This window comes from Lynx canadensis, chromosome C1, assembly GCF_007474595.2.
Source record: "Lynx canadensis isolate LIC74 chromosome C1, mLynCan4.pri.v2, whole genome shotgun sequence".
In the NCBI taxonomy this organism is placed as follows: Eukaryota; Metazoa; Chordata; class Mammalia; order Carnivora; family Felidae; genus Lynx; species Lynx canadensis.
The window spans coordinates 51,129,218-51,155,284 of record NC_044310.1 but is presented as its reverse complement, the minus strand read 5'-3'; the positions used below and the strand labels follow the sequence as shown (position 1 = coordinate 51,155,284).

At 36.5% G+C, this 26,067-nt stretch overlaps 2 protein-coding genes and 1 long non-coding RNA gene across 3 annotated transcripts in view; 1 reads left to right on the top strand and 2 right to left on the bottom strand.

The window, feature by feature from the left end:
• Nucleotides 1–26,067, bottom strand: part of ATG4C (autophagy related 4C cysteine peptidase) — a 91,645-nt gene that overhangs the window by 59,941 nt on the left and 5,637 nt on the right. The window contains 3 exon segments of the mRNA XM_030326092.1: nucleotides 7,109–7,247; nucleotides 7,792–7,848; nucleotides 24,131–24,231. Of these exon segments, the coding sequence (XP_030181952.1) occupies nucleotides 7,109–7,184 (76 nt within the window). The 5' untranslated portion in view covers nucleotides 7,185–7,247; nucleotides 7,792–7,848; nucleotides 24,131–24,231.
• LOC115521113 lies at nucleotides 3,342–26,015 on the top strand. The gene is made up of 3 exons (XR_003970959.1): nucleotides 3,342–3,423; nucleotides 8,792–8,794; nucleotides 26,005–26,015. It is a non-coding gene; the product is annotated as an uncharacterized LOC115521113 (long non-coding RNA).
• On the bottom strand, nucleotides 3,420–3,981 carry LOC115521112 (U1 small nuclear ribonucleoprotein C-like). Its single transcript, XM_032594311.1, has one exon. It carries the CDS (start codon nucleotides 3,950–3,952, stop codon nucleotides 3,476–3,478), a length of 477 nt encoding a protein of 158 aa, XP_032450202.1. The 5' UTR covers nucleotides 3,953–3,981; the 3' UTR covers nucleotides 3,420–3,475.

Below are 26,067 nucleotides of genomic sequence, written 5' to 3'. Positions count from 1 at the left end.
GTGTCTGTTCTTCTGCCAGTACCATACTGTCTTGATGATTACAGCTTTGTAGTATAGCTTAAAGTCCGGGATTGTGATGCCTCCTGCTTTGGTTTTGTTTTTCAAGATTGCTTTGGCTATTCGGGGTCTTTTCTGGTTCCATACAAATTTTAGGATTTGTTCTAGCTCTGTGAAGACTGCTGGTGTTATTTTGATAGGGATTGCATTGAATACGTAGATTGCTTTGGGTAGTATCGACATTTCAACAATATTTGTTCTTCCTATCCAGGAGCATGGAATCTTTTTCCATTTTTTGTGTCTTCTTCAATTTCTTTCATAAGCTTTCTATAGTTTTCAGTGTATAGATTTTTCACCTCTTTGGTTAGATTTATTCCTAGGTATTTTATGGGTTTTGGTGCAATTGTAAATGGGATCAATTCCTTGATTTCTCTTTCTGTCACTTCATTGTTGGTGTATAGGAATGCAACTGATTTCTGTGCGTTGATTTTATATCCTGCAACTTTGCTGAAATCATGAATCAATTCTAGCAGTTTTTTGGTGGAATCTTTAGGGTTTTCCATTTAGAGTATCATGTCATCTGTGAAGAGTGAAAATTTGACCTCCTCCTGGCCGATTTGGATGCCTTTTATTTCTTTGTGTTGTCTGATTGCAGAGGCTAAGACTTCCAATACTACGTTGAATGACAGTGACAAGAGTGGACATCCCTGTCTTGTTTCTGACCTTAGGGGGGAAGCTCTCAGTTTTTCCCCATTGAGGATGATATTAGAGTTGGGTCGTTCATATATGGCTTTTATGATCTCGAGGTATGATCCTTCTATCCCTACTTTCTTGAGGGTTTTTATCAAGAAAGGATGCTGTATTTTGTCAAATGCCTTCTCTGCATCTATTGAGAGGATCATATGGTTCTTGTCCTTTCTTTTATTGATGTGATGAATCAAATTTATTGTGGATATTGAACCAGCCCTGCATCCCAGGTATAAATCCCACTTGCTCGTGGTGAATAATTTTTTTAATGTATTGTTGGATCCAGTTGGCTAATATCTTGTTGAGGATTTTTGCATCTATGTTCATCAGGGAAATTGGTATAATTCTCCTTTTTAGTGGGGTCTCTGTCTGGTTTTGGAATCAAGGTAATGCTGGCTTCATAGAAAGAGTTTGGAAGTTTTCCTTCCATTTCTATTTTTTGGAACAACTTCAAGAGAATAGGTGTTAACTCTTCCTTAAATGTTTGGTAGAATTCCCCTGGAAAGCCATCTGGCCCTGGACGTTTGTTTTTTGGCAGATTTTTGATTACTAATTCAACTTCCTTACTGGTTATGTGTCTGTTCAAATTTTCTATTTCATCCTGTTTCAGTTTTGGTAGTGTATATGTTTCTAGGAATTTATCCATTTCTTCCAGATTGCCCATTTTATTGGCATATAATTGCTCATAATATTTTTTTATTATTGTTTTTATTTCTGCTGTTTTGGTTGTGATCTCTCCCCTTTCATTCTTGATTTTATTTATTTGGGTCCTTGCCTTTTTCTTTTTGATCAAACTGGCTAGTGGTTTATCAATTTTGTTAATTCTTTCAAAGAACCATCTTCTGGTTTCATTGATCTGTTCTACTGTTTTTTTAGTTTTGATAGCATTAATTTCTGCTCTAATCTTTATTATTTCCTGTCTTCTGCTGCTTTGGGGTTTTATTTGCTGTTCTTTTTCCAGCTCTTTAAGGCATAAGGTTAGGTTGTGTATCTGAGATCTTTCTTCCCTCTTTAGGAAGGCCTGGATTGCTATATACTTTCCTCTTATGACTGCCTTAGCTGCGGTCCAGAGGTTTTGGGTTGTGGTGTTATCATTTTCATTGGCTTCCATATACTTTTTAATTTCCTCTTTAACTTCTTGGTTAGCTCATTCATTCTTTAGTAGGATGTTCTTCAGTCTCCAAGTATTTGTTACCTTTCCAAATTTTTTCTTTCGAGTTTCATAGTGTTGTGTTCTGAAAATATGCAGTGTATGATCTCGATTTTTTTGTACTTCCTGAGGACTGATTTGTGTCCCAGTATGTGGTCTATTCTGGAGAACATTCCATGTGCACTGGAGAAGAATGTATATTCTGCTGCTTTAGGATGAAATGTTCTGAATATATCTGTTAAGTCCATCTGGTCCAGAGTGTCATTCAAAGCCATTGTTTCCTTGATTTTTTGATTAGATGATCTGTACACTGCTGTGAGTAGGGTGTTGGAAGTCTCCTATTATGGTATTACTATCAATGAGTTTCTTTATGTTTGTGATTCATTGATTTATATATTTGGGTGCTCCCACATTTGGCACATAAATATTTACAATTGTTAGGTCTTCTTGGTGGATAGACCCCTTAATTATGATATAATGCCCTTCTGCATCTCTTGATACAGTCTTTATTTTAAAGTCTAGACTGTCTGATATAAGTATGGCTACTCCAGCTTTCTTTTGTTGACCATTAGCATGATAGATGGTTCTCCATCCCCTTACTTTCAATCTGAAGGTGTCTTTAGGTCTAAAGTGGGTCTCTTAAACAGCATAGAGATGCATCTTGTTTTCTTATTCATTCTGTTACCTATGTCTTTTGATTGGAACATTGAGTCCATTGACGTTTAGAATGAGTACTGAAAGATATGAATTTATTGCCATTATGTTGCTTGTAGAGTTGGAGTTTCTGGTCCTTTCTAATCTTTGTTGCTTTTGGTATTTATTTATATTTTCATCTTTTCTCCCCTCAGAGAGTCCCCCTTAAAATTTCTTGCAGGGCTGGTTTAGTGGTCACAAACTCCTGTAATTTTTGTTTGTCTGGGAAACTTTTTAATCTCTCCTTCTATTTTGAATGACAGCCTTGCTGGATAAAGAATTCTTGGCTGCATAGTTTTCTGATTCAGCACATTGAATATATCCTGCCACTCCTTTCTGGCCTGCCAAGTTTCTGTGGATAGGTCTGCTGCAAACCTGATCTGTCTTCCCTTGCAGGTTAAGGACTTTTTTTTCCCTTGCTACTTTCAGGATTCTCTCCTTGCCTGAGTATTTTGTGAATTTGGCTATGATATGCCTTGTTGATGGTCGGTTTTTGTTGAATCTAATGGGAGTCTTCTGCGCTTCCTGGATTTTGATGTCTGTGTCTTTCCCCAGGTTAGGAAAGTTGTCCGCTATGATTTGCTCACATAACCCTTCTACCCCTATTTCTCTCTTCCTCTTCTGGGACCCCTGATTCTGATGTTGTTCTTTTTTTTTTTTTTTAACTAAAACAGTTGACAATTTTATTTTCACATTTCATGATACAAATGGAAATTACTTTTTTTTGTCCCACTACTCCCTTGCAAAAACTATTCTCTATTTGATAGGAAGGGGGAGCAAGTCTTCCTTGTCATGCTGTTAGAAAACACCCAGAGTCACAGCACCATGATCTCCTGGTGAAGTAGAACAAGTAATATAAAATGGATATAAAGAGGTTCCTGTCTCTCCTTATCTGTCTGGTCGAGTCATTCCTGGCCGACTGGGTACCATCATGGGACGGGTGGGAGGTCTCATCATTGGGGGCCCAGGCATCATTGGCATGTGGCCTCCCATAGGCGGCCTCATTCCAGGAGCAGGTCCCACTGTCATCATCCCAGGAGGAGGAGGGCCCATCATTGGCATCATGGGAGGGCCCCCCATATGGGATGCTGGCATCATACCAGGGCGAGGACCCGGGAGACTAGGGGGAGATGGAATCATCGCCCCTGCAGGAGGAGGAGCAGAGAATGGAGTAGGAGGAATATTTCCTTGCTGAAATGCAGCAGTTGTTTTGTCGATCAGGCTCTGGGCTTGCTCTTCCATCCATTTCTGATAGTAGTCTTTCACATTCTCTTTGTGTTTCCTACCACTGCAGTGTGTCTTTCTCACTGATGGAGAGTCATAGGTGAGGTATGTGTTGCAGTAGTCACAATAAAACTTAGGCATGTTGCTTTGCAGACTGTTGGCCACTCCATGATGTTGTTCCTTTTTTTTTTTTTTTAAATTTTTTTTTCAACGTTTATTTATTTTTGGGACAGAGAGAGACAGAGCATGAACGGGGGAGGGGCAGAGAGAGAGGGAGACACAGAATCGGAAACAGGCTCCAGGCTCCGAGCCATCAGCCCAGAGCCTGACGCGGGGCTCGAACTCATGGACCGCGAGATCGTGACCTGGCTGAAGTCGGACGCTTAACCGACTGCGCCACCCAGGCGCCCCATGTTGTTCCTTTTTAATGAGTCACTGATTTCTCTAATTCTTAAATCGTGCTCTTTTGCCTTAATCTCCCTCTTTTTTCCTGCTTCATTATTCTCCATAAGTTTGTCCTCTCTATCACTGATTCTCTGTTCTGCCTCATCCATCCTTGCTGCCATGGCATCCATTCGTGATTGCAGCTAAGTTATAGCATTTTTTATTTAATCCTGACTAGTTTTTACTTCTTTTATCTCCGCAGAAAGGGATTCTAATCTATTTTCAACTCCAGCTAGTATTCTTATTATTGTGATTCTAAATTCTGTTTCAGACATCTCCCTTGTATCTGTGCTGGTTAAGTCCCTGGCTATCGTTTCTTCCCGCTCTTTCTTTTGGGGTGAATTCCTTCGTTTCATCATTTTGAAGGGAGAAAAGGAATTAATGAAGTAGAAAAAATTAAAATTAAAAAAAATTAAAATTAAAAAAATATTAAAATTAAAAAGAGACACACCAAAAAAATCGAATAAATGATGCTAGATCCTAGGTGTGTTTTGGTCTGGGTGTTGAAAGTGGCTTCATAGATTAGAGAAAAAAGGAGGGAGGGAAGAAAAAAAAAAAGCAAATTGTTTGAAAATTTTAAAAACTTGGTACACTGAAGTAGAGTAAAATGAAATGATGGAAGTAAAATAGAATTTGAAAAAATTTACACAAAACTAAAGAATATAGTAGAAAAAATTAAATAAAAACATTTGTAATAAAAATTAAAAATAAAAATGAATTTTTTCTCTTTCTGTATTCAAGAAAAAGAAAAGAAACCAAAAAGAGAAAAAAGAAAAAATATCGTTTGAAAATTTGAAAAAGTGAATACACTGAAGTAGACTAAAATAAAATGATGGAAGTAAAATAGAATTTGAAAAAATTTACACAAAAGTAAAAAAACAGGAAAAGAATTTAAAGAAAAATATTTTTAATAAAAATTGAAAATAAAAATGATTTTTTTCTTTCTGTATTCAAGAAAAAGAAATGAAAAAGAGAAGAAAAAAATTTTTTAAAAAAGAAAATTGAATAGTTGGACATGCTAACAGACTGAAATACGACTGAAATTACTTCATTTTCCCCTAGAAGTTTATTTCCATAAACTAAGCAGGCAGTGAGACTTGTGTTCTTGAAGAGCGAGGTTGGCCCAGTTGGGCGGGGCTTAGTGTAACAGCTCTGTTCTCCACTAGATGGCGTTGCTAGCCTACTGGGGTGGATTGTTGTGGCGTTTGCAGGTGCATATGTGCATGCATGGGAGCAATGAAAGTGGCGTCAGGCAGCTACCCAGTCTCTAGTATAGGAATTGTTCTCCCTGATCAACAATCACACACCCCTCCTTTGTCTTCAGCTTTTGTCCACTCCCCGCTTTCATACAATCCATGACCAAACCCCAGGTAGTACCTCTCTCCCGAGTTTTGTCTCAGATGTGGCTGTTTTCCCTGGCCCCTTAATTCTGAGGGACTGCAGCTTTAACCCGTTCCACCCCTCTGCGGAGGGTCTCACCGAGCGATGGTCAGGTGCCAGCTGCGCCCAGGAATGTTCACGGGACCGTGCTGCTGCCGATGCCCAGAGACTGCAGCCAGGTGCCAGCCCGCCCCAGAAAAAGTTCGTGAGATAGTGTAGCAGCAGCATTTCAGGGATTATGGAAAATCACAATACATCTGGCACCAGTCTTCACCCTTAACGACCTTGTTCCAGCACCAGTGAATGTGGCCATTCTCTGGGGTCTGCTGGGACCAGGTGACCTCACAGCCTCCACCAAATGTCCTTCTAGCAATGGAACCACTTCTCCCAGTGTGGCCTGAGAACCTCCTGGACCCCACTCTGCTCCTGGGGATTTGCCTTTCCCACCAGAGCCACCACCAGGTATTGAGCTGTGGAGTTTCAGACTCTGCGCTCCCGTTTACAGTCTTAATGGAGTTTAAACCCTCCCCTTTCTCCTTTCTCCCTTTTCAGTTTAGTCCCTGCAGCTGTTTCCAATTTTCACTTTCCAGCTGCTTTTGGGGAGGGGTGCTTTTCCTGTATTCTCCGCTACCCCCCCCCACCAGCTCCATCCTCTCTCCCCAAGCAAAAGTGGCTCCCTGCCCTCCGTGGCTTCTCTCTCCCCCAGTTCACCTCTCCACGCCATGTACCCGCTGAATTCTGTGGTTCAGGTTGTGCAGATTGTTGTGTTAATCCTCAGATCAGTTTTCTAGGTGTGCAGGATGGTTTAGTGTTGGTCTGGTTGTATTTCATGGACGCGAGATACACAAAAAACTTCCATGCTGTTCTGCCATCTTGGCTCCCCTACCTGAATCTGCATTATAAAGGGAGTTTTTTAAATGTTATCATTCCTATTTTATGGATCTGAACTTCTTCCTGGTTGAAGCTGGTTCTGCTGAGTATTTCTCCATCTTTGAAAGCTTCTTCTCCAAATTGTTTCTAGTCCAAGGTGGGCTTTAAAATCACCATATGATCCTTAATGGCTTTGTTCACAAACCCAAGGTTAAACACAAGGGTCTGAGAGAAATTCATAGGTATTGGTGTGTGAACATATCTGCTTGGTGTGTTCAAAGGTTTATTTTGCTTGCTTCCTAGTTTATACATACAGTTGCCTAAAACTGAGTCTGAAAACCTGAGGTATTATCATCACCTAAATAAATTCTTTTTGCTTCTGAATGTTTAAAGGAAAAAGGACCACACAGTATGCCTAAGTTTCTAGACAATGTTTATGATGATATTTGGCTCTTTCTTCCGAATATGTTCTTATATACATTCCTTACAGAAATATTTCATTCAAGAGAACCTCAACCAATTTTCAATGACTTTATAAGGGAGATGATATACATCTTCAAATATTTCTTTGGATTTATATAATTTTTAAATCATGACACTTACTATATTTCATGTTGTTCCAAGCAGATACAAATTTAGTTTTTAGCTTGTCAACTTCATCTGTTCCTGTGGCCTCCATATTCAAATTCTAAAGAAAAAGCCATCACTTGATTGCATTCTTCTGTAAAGTTTAATCTTTTGACTAAAAGAAAAAAATTAAAGAAATATCAGTAATGAATATATATCATATGGTGCAATACCTGCTAAAGTTACTTAACTGATTATATACAACTTGAACTACAAATGAGCAAACCAGTTTCTCATTTTCCATAACAGAATACAATATATTCTATAAATATTTTAATTACAGAAACATTTAATACCAAATATACAATAAAAATTATCATACAAAACCAAACAATAATTTCCTCCAGGTGCTCACAATTAAGAACAATAAATTAGCTTAGTAAAACAACTCAGCTTTGGTGCTTGTGAGACTATTCAACTTGTTTTATTTGTTATAGAGAAGGTGGTTTTAAATCTTGTAAGAAATGACAGCTATCTTCAGAATGGAGGCTTTAAGTCACCATTCTAATTAAGTCACTACTTTCATATAAAACCGAATTGTTTTGTTTTTTAAGGCATTTCCTACATTTCCTTCCTATGTCAATACTGCAGCATTTAAAACAATAGCTTAAATTTACAATGGAAAATGTTTTCTTACTTTAAAATAAGAATAAATGTACCTTGTAAGTACTTGCTTTATAACTGACTTGAGGGAAAGGTGAGATGTGTGATATAATCTGAAAAAGGAACAAATTATACTTTAACATGCTTGTGCTTATTTACAATAATTCACAGGTTTACTTTTCAAGAAAACAATGCTGCACAGAACAGTGCTCTTTTAGGGTAATAAATATCTCCTCAAAAGTATTGATACATTTATTTCTCTAACAGTAGATGTTCCATTTTATAACATGTACTAAAAGCTACTCATTATACAGTGGAGTCAGGAGAAAGCATGGTCCATTGGAAAATTTTTAAAAGCCAATGTGACTAGACATGGATAGTCCTGAAAAGGCACTTGAGATGTAGCCAAAGGTTTGACATGGGCTAGAGCACACAGGGCCTTGTAGACCATGTTAAGAATGTTGTTCTTTATTCAAAGAAAAACTGGTTTCAAACAGAAATATCAGAATCTGATTCTATGGGCTTGATTCTAAGACCAGCACAAAGAATAGACTGAAAAGGGACAAGAGTACAGAATTAGAGTTTCCTAGGATTGTACAGGACTAGGAAAGAGATGATAATAGCCTGGGCTGGAACAGTAAAGAGGGAGGGAAACAGACATATAAGGAAATATGTCACAACTTCAATGTCTTGGCAATTAAATGAATATAGAAGGCAAGAAAAACAGACATGCCAACAGATATACCCATGTTCCTGGCTTGTGAAACTAAATAAATGGTGATAATCATTGAAATAGGGAACATTAGAAAGGATCTGGCTAGAGGAGGAAGATCACAAATTTGATTTATATGTAGTTTGAGATGCCTCTGAGAGATACATGATTCTCTATCAAACATTTATTTAATTATTCAATAAATTATTGCCAGGTACTGTTTAAGGCAGTGCAGATACAGCTTAGGACTAAAGCAGTGAAATACTTCCTCTCATGGAGCTTACATTCGAACTATATTCTAGAGAGGCCAACTAGGCAGCTGGATATATAGATCAGGAGCTTAGAGAGTGAGAGCTATTAATTTGAGCACTGCTGATGTATAAATGAAAAGTAGAGCTACAAACACGTTCCTCAAGGACTTTGCCATGATTATGTTTACACTCTCAGCCTTGAGAATGATATTTAAGGCCCCTCAAGAAATTATGTCTGCCCTCTTTCTTAGCTTCCTCTCTTGCCATTCCTTCACATGTACCATATACTGAAGCCATTTTTAATATTAATATGAAAGCTTTCTATTGGACATGCTATCTGATACTTCACACCTTTCATGTGCTGTTCCCTTCACCTAGAATGTCTTCCTGCTCACTCTCACTTTTTGACTACCTTATTATCTTGAGTCCCTAAGACCCAGCTTAAGTTTCACCTCCTCTTATAAGACTTGTAAGATTTCTCCCCACTTCCGTATCTCAAATTAGACGGGTCCCTGCTCTTAGCTCCTACAGGATCCTATGTCTTCCTCTATCACAGGACTCATCATACTGAATTGTTATTACTTCTTACCTCTTCCACTAGATGGTCAACTTTCTGAGTATCCGTAAGCTCTGCCTGGCATGTGACTAGTTCTCAAAATGTTTATTAAATGAATCAGTGTACTGATAAATTAATAAATATAGGTATATCACTAGTAGCACTTCTACAAGCTGTAAACCTCTGTCAATTGAACATTTTTTCACTAACAACTAGAATATAGAAAAGGAAAGAAAAATTTTCCTTCAGAAAGTTGCATAATTTAACAAAATTTGAAAAAGCAAGAAGAAAGGTTTATAAAATGTGCATCCACATGATGGAATGCATATCCATTAAAAATGTCTTCAGAAAGTTTGTGAAAATGGAGAAACACTGAAGAATCTAAAACTTTATGCATCATACGGTACTGGCTGGGGAAGGGACAGGGGAAGAGTTAGAAAGAAGCACATCAAAAATTGACAAGTTTCTCTGGATGTAAAATTGTGTGTGGATGGTTATTTATTTATTTATTTATTTATTTATTTATTTATTTAGAGTGGAGGAGGGGCAGAGAGAAGGCTCCAAACTGTGAGACCATGACCTGATCCAAAATCAAGGGTCAGACACTTAGGGTGCCTGGGTGGTTCAGTCATTAAGCATCTGACTTTGGCTCAAGTCATGATCTCAAGGTTCATGAGTTCAAGTCCCACTTAGGGTGAGCTCATGCCCCACTTCAGGTGAACACAAGCCCTGCTTTGGGTAAAAACAGTCCCTATTCGGATGAGCCCTGCTTCTCTCTCTCCCTCTCTTTTTTTTAAATTTTTTTAATGTTTGTTTATTTTTGAAGGAGAAAGAGACACGGTGTGAGTGGGAGTGGGGCAGAGAGAGAGGGAGACACAGAATCTGAAGCAGGCTCCAGTCTCTGAGCTGTCAGCACAGAGCCCGATGCAGAGCTCAAACTCATTAGCTGTGAGATCATGACCTGAGCCAAAGTTGGACGCTTAACTGACTGAGCCACCCAGGTGCCCCTATCTCTCTCCCCCTCCCCCCTCCCCATCTCTCTCTCTCTGTCCCTTGTGGGATTCTTTCTCTCTCTGCCCCTCACTCCCTTGCACTCTCTCCCTCCCTCTCTCTCAAAAAAAAAAAAAAAACAAAAAACAAAAAACAAAAATAAAAGAGACACTTAACCGACTGAGCCACCCAAGCACTCCTCTATGTGGTTATTTTTATGCCACTATTGTCCACCTTTTCAAATCATATACAAAGAACATATGTAATTTTTAGAATTTAAAATTTTTATTGTTAAAAAGCCACCAACTGTGAATCTTCTAAATTCAAATGTTTAAAATAAGATAACGTACATACATGTATTTTCTTTCTAAGTCAGAAAGAAAGTAGACCATGGGGAAGACTTTGGTTCAAATAGTTCACAACACTGGTTACCAGGGATACTCTGGATAGTCTTTGGCAAGAATGTAAAATTAATGCCTTAAAGTGGGTGGGGGGAACATGAAGACAAAGTGAGACATTTTGTATGAGGTAAGTCTGTATCTTAGATAATCACTTAGATAATCACTTAGATAATCATTACTAATAAATTAGTAATAAATAAATAGCCAAGGTAAGATGCTGTGACAGATTCAGAAATTAATGAGAAATTTTCAAACCTAAAGGAACTTAGAGCAGAATAAATTGTGAAGTTGTTCTTTTATTATTTTTCCTCAAAATTCCTGCTACTATAGATTATTCACTCAGAATAACTATACCCCCAAATGTGAAACATTTGAAACATTTTTGGAACATATCCTTGACTTATCCTATAAGAATACTTTTATTGTCACCATACAGAGGGTAGATGAGAATAATTAAGTTATTATTATAAGGTCAAACTCGTTAAGCTGTTGCTGGTTTAATAATTTGGTATACAGATGACCCTTGAACAATATACAATGCAGGGGCTGGGTGCTGACCCCTGTTTAGTAGAAATCCATGTATAATTTTTTACTCCCCCAAAATGTAACTACTAATAGCCTACTGTCAACCAAAAGCCTTACCAATAACATAAACAGTTGAATTAATACACACTTTGTATGTCACATGCACTATATACTATATTCTTACATAAAGCTAGAAAAAAATGTTAATAAAAAATCAAAGAGAAAATAAACTTATAATACTGTACTGTATTTACCAAAAAAAAAAAAAAAAACATGTGTAAGTGGACCTATGCCTTTCAAACCTGTGTTGTTCAAGAGTCAATGGTAGTTACTTTCATGTAACTAAAATTGAATTCCAATCTTCTATAAAGACAGAAACCCACTTTATATCCATAAAAAAAATTAAATGGATGTTTCTAAGAATACTAACTTTAGAGCAGAGAAGATTTTGGAAGATGATCCCTTGAACCATATTGGAAAGTAGTATAAATCAAAATGCTATAAAAAGGGAATAACCAGATCTGACTCCAAAGGCAAAGACAACAAAAACAAACAACTGGGACTACATCAAACTATAAAGCTTTTGTACAGTGAAGGAAACCATCAACCAAAATGTTAAGACAACCTACTGAATGGGGGCGCCTGGGTGGCTCAGTCAGTTAAGCATCCGACCTTGGCTCAGGTCATGATATCTCATGGTTTGCAGGTTTAAGCCCCACGTTGCGCTCTGTGCTGACAACTCAGAGCCTGGAGCCTGCTTCGGGTTCTGTGTCTCCCTCTCTCTCTGCCCTTCCCCTGATCATGCTCTGTCCCTGTCTGTCTTAAAAATAAATAGACATTAAAAAAAATTGTTTTTAAAAAGACAACCTAGGGGCGCCTGGGTGGCTCGATCGGTTAAGCGTCCGACTTCGGCTCAGGTCATGATCTCACGGTCCATGGGTTCAAGCCCCGCATCGGGCTCTGTGCTGACAGCTCAGAGCCTGGAGCCTGTTTCGGATTCTGTGTCTCCCTCTCTCTGTGACCCTCCCCCATTCATGCTCTGTCTCTCTCTGTCTCAAAAATAAACGTTAAAAAAAAAAAATTAAAAAAAAAAAAGACAACCTACTGAATGGGAGAAAATATTTGCAAATCATATATCCAATAAAGGGTATATATCAAAAATATATTAAAAACTCATACAACTTAATAACAAAATATCAAACAATTGGATTAAAAACGTGTAAAGGGTCGGAATGGACATTTTTCCAAAGAAGACACACAGATGGCTAACAAGCACATGAACATCACTCATCATCAAAAAAATGCAAATCAAAACCACAATGAGATATCACCTCATTCCTGTCAAAATGGCTATTATCAAAAAGACAAGAAATAGCAAGTGTTGGTGAGTACATGGAGAAAAGGGACCCTTGTGCATTGCTGGTGGGAATGTAAACTGGTTCAGCCACTTTGGAAAACAGTATACGGGTTCACCAAAACATTAAAAAAAAGAAATACCATATGATTCAACAATTCCATTTCTGAGTATCCAAGGAAAACTAAAATACTAACTGAAGATATATACACCTGTATGCTCGCTGCAGAATTATTTAGAATAGCCAAGATACAAAAGCAACGTAAGTGTCCATCAATGGATGAATGGATAAAGAAGTCACACACACACACACACACACACACACACACACACACACACACACTGGAATACTATTCAACCATAAAAAAGGAAAATCTTGCCATTTGCAACATCGATGGACCTTGTGGGTATTTTGCAAAGTGAAATAAGTTAGAGAAAGACGCAATCAGTATGACTGCACTTACATGTGGAATCTAAACAAACAAACAAAACAAAACTCAGAGAGAAAACAGTAGTTGCCAAAGAGTAGGAGGTGTGGGTGTAAGCAAAATGAGTGAGGGGGATTAAGAATTATAAACTTCCAGTTACAAAATAAATATCCAATGGGGATATAATGAACAGCATTCGTGGCTATAGTCAATAATATGGTATTGTATACTTGAAAGTTGCTAAGAGTAAATCTTAAAAGTTCTCATCATAAGAAAAACAAATTTGTAACTTTGTATGGTGACAGACAACTAGCCTTATGGTGGTGATTATTTTCCAAAGTATTAAATCAATGTTGTACAACCTGAAACTATATATGTCAATATTTCAATTAGTAAAAATGGAATATTCAAAGACCTCCTATAAGTCAATAACAAAATGAGTAGAATAATACACAAAAGACTTGAACAGGAACTTTCTATTTATAAATGGATGACACTTATGATTTTATAAGTGGATGACCAAATAGTCAATATGCCTAAGAAAGGTCTTTAAAAAGGAAAACATGTATTGAAAACAGAATGAGATTGTGTTACAAACACACCAGATTGGCTAAATCTTAAAAAGTCAGTAAACTACAAGTGTTAGAGAGATGTATAAGGAACTCATACACTACTGGTGTGGTTAAAAATTAATGAAACCACTTTGCAAAAATGTTTGGCAATATCTATTAAAGCTGAACATACTCATAGCCTCTGACCCAGAAACTGCACTTCTAGGAATATACCAAACAGAAATGCATACATGTATTCAATAAAGCGTATGTGTAAACCTGTTCATAACAGTATTCTTCTTTTTTTTTCAAATTTCTATTTAAATTCTAGTTAGTTAATAGCAGTACTATTCTTAATAGCTCCAAGCTACAACTCAAATGTCCATCAACTGTGAAATGGATGTATTGTGGTATATATTTTTTTCAGTATGTAAAAAATACTCTCAAAAATACTCTCAAAAGACAGAGTCTCATGAGCAGGGGAGGGACAGAGAGACAGGGAGACATAGGATCCAAAGCAGGCTCTGTGCTGACAGCAAAGAGCCCCAATGCAGGGCTTGAACTTATGAACCATGAGATCATGACCTAAACTGACACTTAACCAACTGAGCCACCCAGATGCCCCAAAGGTACATTTTTTACATGGAATGTTATATAGCATTGAGAATGAATGAGCTACAACTATATCAACAATGTGAATAAATCTTGCAAACATAATACTGAGCTAAAGAAGCCAAACAACACACACACACACACACACACACACACACACACACACACACACACACGAATCCCTTTCTAAAAGTTCAAAAATAGGCATAACTAATCTATGATATTAGAAGTCAGATTCGAGATTACCTTCAGAAAAGGGGAAAGAGGAAGGAATGACCAAGAGGAGACACAAGGGTAAGTTTTGGGGTGCTAATGTTCTATTAAAATCTTTATGGTGAAATTACAGGTATGATCACTTTGTGATAACAGAGCTATCCATTCATTATTATTTATTATTTGTGTATTTTTCTAACTTTCTTAAAAGTTTATTTATTTTGAGAGAGAGAGAGAAAGAGAGGGAGAGCGTGAGCAAGGGAAGGGCAGAGAGGCAGAGAGAGAATCCCAAGCAAGCTCCACACTGACAGCACAGAGCCTGACATGGGCTCAAACTCACAACCATGAGATCATGACCTGAGCCAAAATCAAGAGTTGGATGCTTAACCGACTAAGCCACCCAGGCACCCCGTGCACTTTTCTGTATGTATATTATACTTTAGTAAAAATGTCTATTAAACAATTACTTTGCCAACGTGGAACAGATGGCTTTTCTTTGCCTTCAGAGGGGAGTCCTGAGAAGAGTACACCAAATACAGTAGTCCAGCCTAGAATGCAAAATCTGAATCTAGCATGGGGAAACATCACTCTAACCCCAGATGAGGAACAATGTATTTCAAAAGGGGAGGCAGAATTATATTCTTCAAAAATGTCAGTGTCGTGTGAGACAAAGAAAGGCTTGGAATCTCTCCACATCAAAGGAGATGAAAGAAACACAAAAGCTAAATGTAATACCTGCTTCTGAGAAAAGGAATAAAATTATAAAAGGTATTAGATTGACAGATCTAACTAGATGACAGTAGTATTGTTATGAAATCTACAATAAAATATTTAGACATAAATGGTCACAATGAATACAACTTATTCTCAAATGGTTCCGAAAAATAATTTCATATGTATGTATGCATGTATGTATGTATACATATGTATGTGTGTGTGTATATATATATATATATATATATATATATAAAAGATTAATCTGGGTAAAGGATTTTAGTTGTGTTTTATGTACTATTATTATTCTTGCATATTTTCTCTAAGTTTAAAGTTACATCTAAATAAAAAGATTTTAAAATTTTTAAAAAAGGGAATAACCAAAAATTCCAAATAAGGAGAGGATTTGCCTTACTGACTATTAAAACACATTACAAAACTAGAGTAATTTGGGCACCTGGGTGGCTCATTCAGTTAAGCATCTGACTTCAGCTCAAGCATAATCTCAGTTTGTGCGTTCGAGCCCCACATCAGGCTCTGTGTTGACAGCTCAGAGCTTGGAGCCCGCTTCGGAGTCTGTGTCTCCCTCTCTCTGTCCCTCCCCCCGCTTGTGCACGATCTCTCTCTCTCTCTCTCAAAAATAAACAAACATTTAAAAAAACTAGAGTAGGGGCGCCTGGGTGGCGCAGTCGGTTAAGCGTCCGACTTCAGCCAGGTCACGATCTCGCGGTCCGTGAGTTCGAGCCCCGCTTCGGGCTCTGGGCTGATGGCTCAGAGCCTGGAGCCTGTTTCCGATTCTGTGTCTCCCTCTCTCTCTGCCCCTCCCCCATTCATGCTCTGTCTCTCTCTGTCCCAAAAATAAATAAACGTTGAAAAAAAAAAATTTTAAAAAAACTAGAGTAATTAAAGTTTAGTAAAAGTTAAATTTATTATTATTAGCAAAGGATGACACTGAATAAAACATAGTAGGGAGAAAAGAAATAACATAGGAAATATTTCACATCATTGAAAAAATGGCTAATTTGCTAAACAGTGCTAGAGTAATAAGCTAGCTGGTTTAATAAAGCTACCTCACAGATTATGAATTCTAGACAAGTTAAAGAATTGAACACAAATGCACACACTTGGCACATGTGCTTATACGCCAGAGAAGTGTTAATTAAAATTTCTTAAACAATCTTGAAGAAACGGACTTTCTAAGCCTGGTATACAAAACTAGGAATCAGAAAGGAAACTGTAATCACATAAAAATGAAAATTTCAATATAGGAAGAAGAAAAAGAACTTTAGGTAAAATTACAATTCATCAATTAGGAAAAACTTCAGTATCTATTACATAGAAAAAGGATGAATGTTTCTAATACACAAAGAGCTATAAATCAATAAGGGGAAAAAACACACCCCCCCCAAAAATCCAGGCATTCCAAAGAAAAAGGCCAATAAACACAGAAAAATATTTTCAAACTTACTAAATCTAAGTAATGCACATTAAAGGAGTTTCGTATTTTTTTCATCATCATAAGAGATTAAATTGGTGAGTCTGAAGAAACAAGCATTTTACATAATTATTTCTCAAATAATAAAGTCCATGAGGGCAAAGAATGTGTCTTCTTCACTACTATATCCTTATAGCTAGCACACTGGTGTGCTAATAGACACAAACATCTGCTGATGACTAAATTATGGTATATGCATATTATGATATAGATCTATATTTATTATGATAAAAAGATATTCAGGGAGCATCAAAATATGTGAGGCAAAACTGATAAAATTGTAAGAAGAAACAGATGAATCCTCTATTACGGTTACAGACTTTAACATCCCTCTAACAGAAATACAGGTCCAGCAGGCAGAAATTCAGTAAAGACAGTGTTGAATTAAATAGCACCATCAGTGGCACCTGAGTGGCTCAGTCAGTTAGGCCTCAGACTTTGGCTCAGGTCATGATCTCATGGTTCACAAGTTTGAGCCCCACATCGGGCTCTATGCTGTCAGCATGGAGCCCACTTCGGATCCTCTGTTCCCCTCTCTCTCTGCCCCACCTCCGCTTGCTCTCTCTCTCTCTCTCTCTCAAAAATATATAAACATTTTAAAAACAAGTAAGTAAATAGACCATTAATCAACTGGACATAATTGACAGACTACTTCACCCAACAAAAATAGATTACACATTATTCTCAAGTTCACATGGAATATTCACCAAGAATGACCAGATTCTGGGCCATAAAACACCTCTTAACAAATTTAAAAGAATAGAAACCATACATTTGTTCTCACCACAATGGAGTTAAACTAGAAATCAGTAACAGAAAGTTGGCTGCAAAATCTCCAAATACTTGGAGATTAAACAAAACACTTCTAAATAACACAAGCCCAAATAAGAAACATCAAGAGAAATTAAGAAATGTTTTTAACTAAATGAAAATGAGAATACAACTTAAAATTTGTGATATGCCGCAAAATTCCCTTAAAATTTACAGGAAATTAATAGCATTGAGAATGCATATATTAGAAAAGAAGAAAGATCTAAAAACAATAACCTAAGCCTCCACCTTAGGAAATCAGAAAAAGAAGAGCATATTAAGTCTAAAGTAAGCAGAAAAAAAAGAAATAATAAAAATTAAGGCAGAAAGAAAGAAATCAGTAGAGAAAAGCAACAAAACCAAAGCTGATTCTTTGAAAAGATCAATAAAATCTACAAGCCTACAGCCAGGCTAGCTAAGAAAAAAAGAGAGAGAGAGAGAGAGGAAACACACAAATTACTAACATCAGAAATGAAACAGGGGACATCACCACAGATCCCATGGCCATTAAAAGGACAATAAAGGAACATTATGAACAGTTCTATGCTCACAAATTTGATAACCTAGATGAAATGAAGCAATTCCTTTAAAGACAGTTTGCCAAAATTCACACAAGTAGACAATTTACATAGGTCTATATCCATTAGAAAATATGAATCAACAATTAATAATCTTCCAAAAAAAAAAAATCAGGCTCAGATGGTTTCACTGTTGAATTCTACCAAATATTTGTACCAATTCTCTCCAATCTCTCCCAGTAGAAGCAGAGAAAATACTTCCTAATTCATTCTATGAGGTCAGCATTACCCTAATACCAAAATTGGACAAAGACATTATTGGTACTGGCAAAAGAATAGACAAATAGATCAATGGAACAGAATAGAGAGCCCACAAATAGACCAACATAAATACAGTCAACTGGTCTTTGACAAAGGAGTAAAGGCAATACAATGGAGCAAAGACAGTCTTTTCAATAAATGGTGCTGGAACAACTGGACATACACATGCAAAAAAAAAAAAAAAGGAGCTAGACAAGACCATACACCTTCTACAAAAATTAACTCAAAATGGACTGTAGACCTAAATGTGAAACACAAAACTATAAAAATCCTAGAAGATGACATGGAAGAAAACCTAAATGACCTTCAGTATGGCAATGACTTTTTAGACATAGCACCAAAGGCACAAACCCTTAAAAAAAAATAACTGGTAAACTGGACTTCATTAAAATTAAAAACTTCTCAGGGCACCTGGGTGGGTCAATCAGTTAAGCATCTGACTTCCACTCAGGTCATGACCTTGTGGTTTGTGAGTTCAAGCCCCACATCAGGCTGTGTCCTGACAGCTCAGAGCTTGGAGCCTGCTTTGGATTCTGTGTCTCCCTCTCTCTCTGCCTCTCTCTCTCTCTCTCTCTCTATCTCTCTCTCAAAAATAAATATTAATTTTTTTTTATTTAAAACTTCTCTGTGAAAGACAATGTCAAGAGAATGAAAAGACAAGCCACAGACTGGGAGAAAATATTTGGAAAACACACATCTGATAAAGGTGTGCTATGTAAAATATACAAAGATGTTTAAAACTCAATAAGAAAATGAACAACCTAATTTTAAAATGGCCCAAAGACCTAAACAGATTCACCTCACCAAAGATGGAAAATAAGCATATGAATATATTCTCCACATACGCTATCCGGGAAATCAAATTAAAACAATGAGATACCACTACATAACTATTAAAATGGCCAAAATCCAAAACACTGATAACACTAAATGCTGGCAAGGATGTCAAGCAATATGTACTCTCATTCATTGCTGATGGGTATGCAAAATGTTACAGCTACTTTGGAAGACAGTTTGGCAGCTCCTTACAAAACTAAACATACTCTTAGCATATGATTTAGCAATGGTGCTCTTTGGTATTTACCCAAAATGAAATGAAAACAATCCACACAAAAACCTGCACCCAGATGTTTATAGCAGTTTTATTGGAACTTGGAAGCAACCAAGATCTCCTTCAGTATGTGAACAGATAAACTATAATACATTCAGACAAAAGAATGTTACCCAGGCACCTAAATGAACTATCAAGCCATAAAAAGATATGAAAGAAAACTAAATGTATATTACTAAGTGAAAGAAGCCAATCTTAAGAGGCCACTGTATGTCAAACTGTACATTCCGGAAAGGGCAGAACTACAGAAACAGTAGGCGCACCTGGGTGGCTTAGTTGGTTTAGCATCTAACTCTTGATATCGGCTCAGGTCTTGATCTCCCAGATCATGAGATGGAGTCCCACCACATTGGGCTCCATGCTGAGTGTGGAGCCTAGTTGGGATTCTCTCTCTCTCTCTCTCTCTCTCTCTCTGTCTCTCTCTCTGTCTCTCTCTCTCTGCCCTTCCCTCACTCTCATGCCCTCTCTCTTACACACTCTCAAAATAAATATTTTTTAAAAATGTTTTAAAAACTACAGAAGCAGTAAAAATATATGTGTTTGTGAGGGATTGGGGCTGTAGGCGTAAAGATGAATAGGCAGAACCCAGAGGATTTTTAGGCAACTGTTTTTAGATTTTTAGAAACTATTCTCTAGAATACTACAGTTGTAGATACATGTTATTATACATTTATCCAAACCCACACAATGTACACTAAAAGTGAACCCTAATATATAAACTATGGACCTGGAGTGATAATGATATGTGACTGTAGGTTTGACTGTAATAAATGTACCACTCTGGTGCAGGATGTTGGTTGGGGGTGGGGGGGTTGTGGTTCTGTGTTTTGTGGGACAGGAGGTAATGTAAGAACTCTGCTCAATTTTGCTATGAACCTAAAAAGTTAAAGTTTACTAAATTTATATAGAGTGAGGTAAAGGAAGAGAGAATAGTATAAATACAATTTACACATCTATATGCGTATTATATATGTATATAGAATTGCACACACCACAAAATATGGAAAAACAATGTCTAGAAGTCCACACTAAATGTAGAACTCTCTAAGAGATGAAATGTCATATTTTCTTAATTTTTTGTACTTTATTATTCAAACTGTTTATATTGAACCCATTTTAAATTAACAAAATATTCAAAAAATGCTCCCATTAAAAATTGAATACAGAACATTACAAATGTGCCTGAAATTGCTTGACTAAGAAGTCTACAAAGAAGACATTCCATTACAAAATTCCTAAGCAGACTGTAAGAAAGATAAAATGCTGACAGAGTGCTTTTTCCTTTTTAAGATAAACAATTTTATTTTTCCAGTTCTTAAAGACATCACACTCAGCTATTTAGTCACGTAGAAAACTTAACTTCCTCAATATAATTCCCTATGGCAATTTTGGCTGAATAAAATGAATTAGAGGAAATCCCTAGTTAATTCATAATTTTTGTTTCTCTTTAAAATAATAGTGAGATTTGGAAAGAGGAAAAGGAATAAATTAATAACTGAGTCCATTCAGTCTATTAAAATGTCTTTTTTACACCTGTGTGAGATAAGCCAAGGAAAGGCAAGACAAACAGTACTTTTAGTTTAACTAAAATGAGCAAAAAAATAAATAAAACCACAATGAACTTTGACAGCAGTCTCATTGCAAAATTCTAAACTATCCTCACCCACAACTTCCCTTTCCAAAAACTTTCCTAATTTTTAAAAAAAATTAAAAATTAATTAAAATTCATTCTATCAGGTATAAAGGGATGATTTACTCATTATCTATATTTCAATCTCTTCTGTTATCTAAAATACCTGGTTTCACTGCTGCAGTGATCAAAACAATATGCCAAAATTCTTGTTTATTTTATGTAGTGTTGTCAGAGCCTCAGTCTGGAAAACCATCAAAATAACACTGTTCCCAATTTCCACTTTGAAGAAGGGATTTATACTTATTTCTTGAAGTTTAGAGAAATAAGTAACTTTTTTCAAGTAGACTTTATTAATGCATACAATAAATCTTACCATCCATCATTCCCATATTTCTGTTCACTACTTACATTCTGACAAATCCATTTTAATTAAAAAATAGCAGTAAAGAAGAGAAAATTCTATTTTATCTTAGTAAACATAAAGCTATCAGATGAGGTTTATTCCTAAACTTTACTGTTAATTATGTGAAAAGCAGAGTGAAGACTAAGCAGAGTTCTTTTGGAAAGCAGAGCTACAACCCTTGATATGAAAATCATCGATTGAGACCCAGATGTCATTTTTAGAGAGTCACTTTTCTAACCATAACCATGCATTAAGACAGTCGATAAATTATAAACTGATAAATGTAAAGGGTACTCAAATCAATGCCCTTGAAGGGCAGATGAAGGTAATCAGCCTCTCTCATATGGCAATAGACAGAATATTTTATCCACTGAGAATTTAAAGCCAAGTAAAAGCTCCTGACAGAACTTCAGGAACTGATTCTACAGAATATATCTCAGTCACATAGTACAACCGACAAAAACACTGCAGATTTACTGGATTTGCGTATGCTTGGGCATCTTCCCCAAACGGTATTCTGCAGCAAAATGAAATATAGATATTGATTTAGAATTTTTATGTGCTTTTAGCTATACCATCAAATAAAATGAACTGTGAGGTCCATTCTAAGTTTTCATCTACTGTAACCTTTTCTACCTGCTTGCACTTTTAGTAATAAATTATTAATCCCTTGTCTGACCTTGAATGTCTCTCAATATGTTGGTCTGTCATCTCTGCTCTCTTATTGCCCTCCATCTCAGTTCTTTGCAGAAACATCAATTACTGTATCCATTTCTATTCCCTCTTTTCCTATATTTGCCAATCTTCTATCTTCCTACACTGAACTTGGTAGTCTAACAATGTTGTTTGTAAACCTAGCATGTTTATTTCTCTTAAAAAGTCACCAATATGAAGAAAGGGCGAACACTGGTAATATTTATTTGGATTGTCCCCTTTCAGAGCTAAGGGTTAGGCAAAGTAGATGATAGTAAGAGATAAGGATAAAAAAGACTGAGAAAAGGAACAGATATATAATAAGGGCAGGACTCACATATTAAGAAACTGGCTTTTAAAAGAAGGATGAAAGGGGCACCTGGGTGGCTCAGTCAACTGAGCATCTGACTTCGGCTCAGGTCATGAGTTCGAGCCCTGCATTAAGCTCTCTGCTGTCAGCACAGAGCCCATTTTAGATCCTCTGTCACCCTCTCACTCTGCCCTTCCCCTGCTCACAGGCTCGTGCTCTCTCCCTTTCTCTCTCAAAAATAGTAAAAAAAAAAACAACAACAACAACCCATTTTTAATAAGATAGTTTTGCCTCAAGGATACATCTTACAAACATTCTTTCGACTCCGCAGGATCACACCCTCCTGGTAAAAACACTACATGAATGCACAGCTACTTTACAATGATAACGCAAATAAAAGGTACTACTTATGCATTCTTCTCTTAAATCTAAAAATTACAAAGAAGACACTAAGTACTGAGCATTCATTTACCCTCAAATGTGGCCTTGCTATCAAGTTCCTACAGGCAAAAGCCTCCATTTGTGCAGTACATGTTCAGACTGTAAAGTTGTCATCATAACAATCTAAACAGGATATAAGGAGTTTAAATGACCTCAATCATTTACTTGAAAATTATAGTAAGAAGTATTAATGATATTTGGCCTGCCTTAAGTATTCCTTGGCTCTTCTTGATCTTATCTCTAAGATCATATAATACTTCATCTTGATCTTATCTCTAAGAAACATAAAATATTTACTATAATTTGATAAATAAATTTTAATAATATCACATAACCTCTGGGGTCTGTAAGTCTGGGGTAACTATGAATGGTTGGAGCCTCCATACTTCAAAATACAACTTTGCAAGCAGTTAAATATGTAGGCTGCATATAAGAAGCAACATACAGGGTCAAATCATTTAATCGACAAAATTAACCTAACCTCTACAAGTATGGAAGGATTTCAGAATCTCAGGATTCAAAGGGAATTTACCAAGTATCTAGTAACCAGAGAGTAGTAATATTAATAACAGTTCTTAACCATTTTTTCCCACATAATGCACTCCAATCTATCAGTAATCTCTCCTAACCTACAGTGTACAATGAAAGAAAATGTGTGAATTTCAAAAATTAAAAAAACAAAACAAAACACTCCCACCCACCGGAATCTAACCTGCTGTCTGGTTCAAACTCACTCACTAATCATTAATCATATTCAACCACCTATATAGCAGTGAGATCTCCTTTACAACATCCTAGCCAAGTGCATTCACCCAGCTTCTAGGGAACACCTCCAAAACAGGGCGCTCAGTACTTAATGAGCTTTAAGTACTGAGCTATAAATTTAAAAGCCTGATAGTGTTTTAAACTATTTTTCTTTACTAACATAACTATTCTAGAGTATCCATATAACTATATTATTCCAGCTCATTTGATAAATTCTTTTAATGTTTGTTTATATTTGAGAGAGAGAGAGTGTGTGTGCATGAGCCGGGGAGGGGCAGAGAGAGAGGGAGACAGAATCTGAAGCAGGCTCCAGGCTCTGGAATGTCAGCACAGAGCCCGACATGGAGCTCGAACTAATGAGCCATGAGATCATGACCTGAGGTGAAGGCGGACACTTAACCCACTGAGCCACCCAGGCGCCCCATTCCAGCTCATTTTAAACAACTTCACTTGTCTGAAAGACATATGGAACCGAAAGTCTGTATCCTTTTAATTTCTACCAACTGATCCTGGTTGGACCTTCTGAAACTAATCTGTCTTACATTTGATAACCCATCATATAAAGACCTCCCATACCCTCCCACCTACCTCCCAGCTGCATCATCTCTTTTCCACATTAAATATTCTCAATTTCTTCAATTAGTCAGAAGACTGCTATATGAGTGTTAATGAGGGCCTCAGTCAGAATACTGGTAAGGGGATAAGAAATGAGATATAAGCAACAAGGTGAGATGGTAGAACTACCAACATCATACAAATATATGAATGTTTATATACGTACATACAAGAAACACTAAAGTGACTCTGAGATTTCAGGTCTGATGTCTAGGAGGATAATAATGCCATTAACAGAAACAGTTAACCCAATAGGAGAAGGCTAAAGGGGAAGATGGGAAATTCAATTTCAGACACAGTGATTTTGAGGTTTAACATGTAAATATGGATAAGACCTTTTCCAAGTCCATTAGTTTACTTCTACTACAAAAAGGTGCATCCATATTATTGAGACTAATAATTATACCTCACTTAAACACAAAATATCACATTAATTCATTCATCAAGTATTTGGTTACTTTCATAAGGAACCATGGGAGATACAATGAGCCATGAAACCCAGTTCCTGACCCCATTAAACTTACATTCTAATATGAAAGATGTTTGTAACTAACCAGAAATCAAGACAGAACATGGTATGTCTCACAGTAGAAATATAAAATGTTATAATTATTCAGAGAAATATTTTCCCCCTTTCCAATGAGAATATTCACATATGAAAAAAATCACACACAGTCACAACTGGGACTCTTCAAATACAAAGACCAAGGACACACAAATAACATAAATCTTACTATTCTGGGTATAAATGAGGATAACACTAGCCATATTCCTTAGGAATGTGTTAAAGTACCCTCAACAATTATGTCTATTGTTAAAGATTAATGCTTGAATTGTATCATCACTCAAAAGAAGAGCATTGTTTAAAATGTTCACAAACACAATTGTTTTGGCTTATAAATGGAATTGTTTGATGTCATTTTCTCATCATTCCTAATTTTAAACAATAGTGTATCAATTTGAAAATAGAGCTCCAAGTTTACACCCTTACAAAGATAAAAACTGCATATTTTCTACCTGATATTAACTATTCTGGAGTTCCCTATAACTATATATTATGGATAAAGTTTTAAATTATTATGGCTACTTTAGTCATTTTACTAGATAACTTACAGAGTCTACAAAAAATTAGTTTAGTAAGGCCTTTATATTTTAAATTGAAAACATAATCACAGAAAAAATAATTCAAATGACTTGGAACATATAATTTGACTATACATCTTTAGTGGAATATAGTCTAAGGACATAAAATGGCAAAGAAATCTTTAAGTGGTAAATCTGTTGTTGGAGAGTATCAGTATAGTAATTCCAAAACTAACTTAAATGTTTTATAGGATAGATGGGTAAATATATTAACACAGTTTTGAATCGGAATTCTCCCTGTAGGAAAAGGGAGATACAAATATGAACTGACAGAAGGTGAAGATAAACTCTGTGGTTCTGGATCCAAATTGAAAGCATCCTATAAATTCATGATTTCTTTTAAAAAATGTGTGTGTGTGTGTGTGTGTGTGTGTGTGCGCATGTGTGTCCATTTATTTAAAGAGCCTAAAAGCAGTGATACTCCAGTAGCAGTGAGTGTATTCAATGCCCAAATCTTGGTTTCTGAGTACTGTTTTCCAATAAATTGAACCAGGACTCCATTGCAAAATGGCTAACTCCAGGTCTTAAGCAAGGAATATACAAGGTGAGCCTGGAACATCTTTTGTACAAAAAATTAAGAATATGCCCAAATACCAACATGGACATATGCAAAGGCCATAGGAACTGGCTTGAAGGGACTAATCAGATTTGAGATAATTTAATCATCAAAAAAAGAATAACAGTGAGGCACCTGACTGGCTCAGTCGGTAGAGCATGTGACTCTTGATCCGGGTCATGAGTTCAAGCTCCACATTGGGCATGGAGCC

Bases quoted from the DNA above. Each gene is read 5' to 3' on its own strand.
- LOC115521112 (XM_032594311.1), bottom strand. From the start codon at position 3,952: ATGCCTAAGTTTTATTGTGACTACTGCAACACATACCTCACCTATGAC.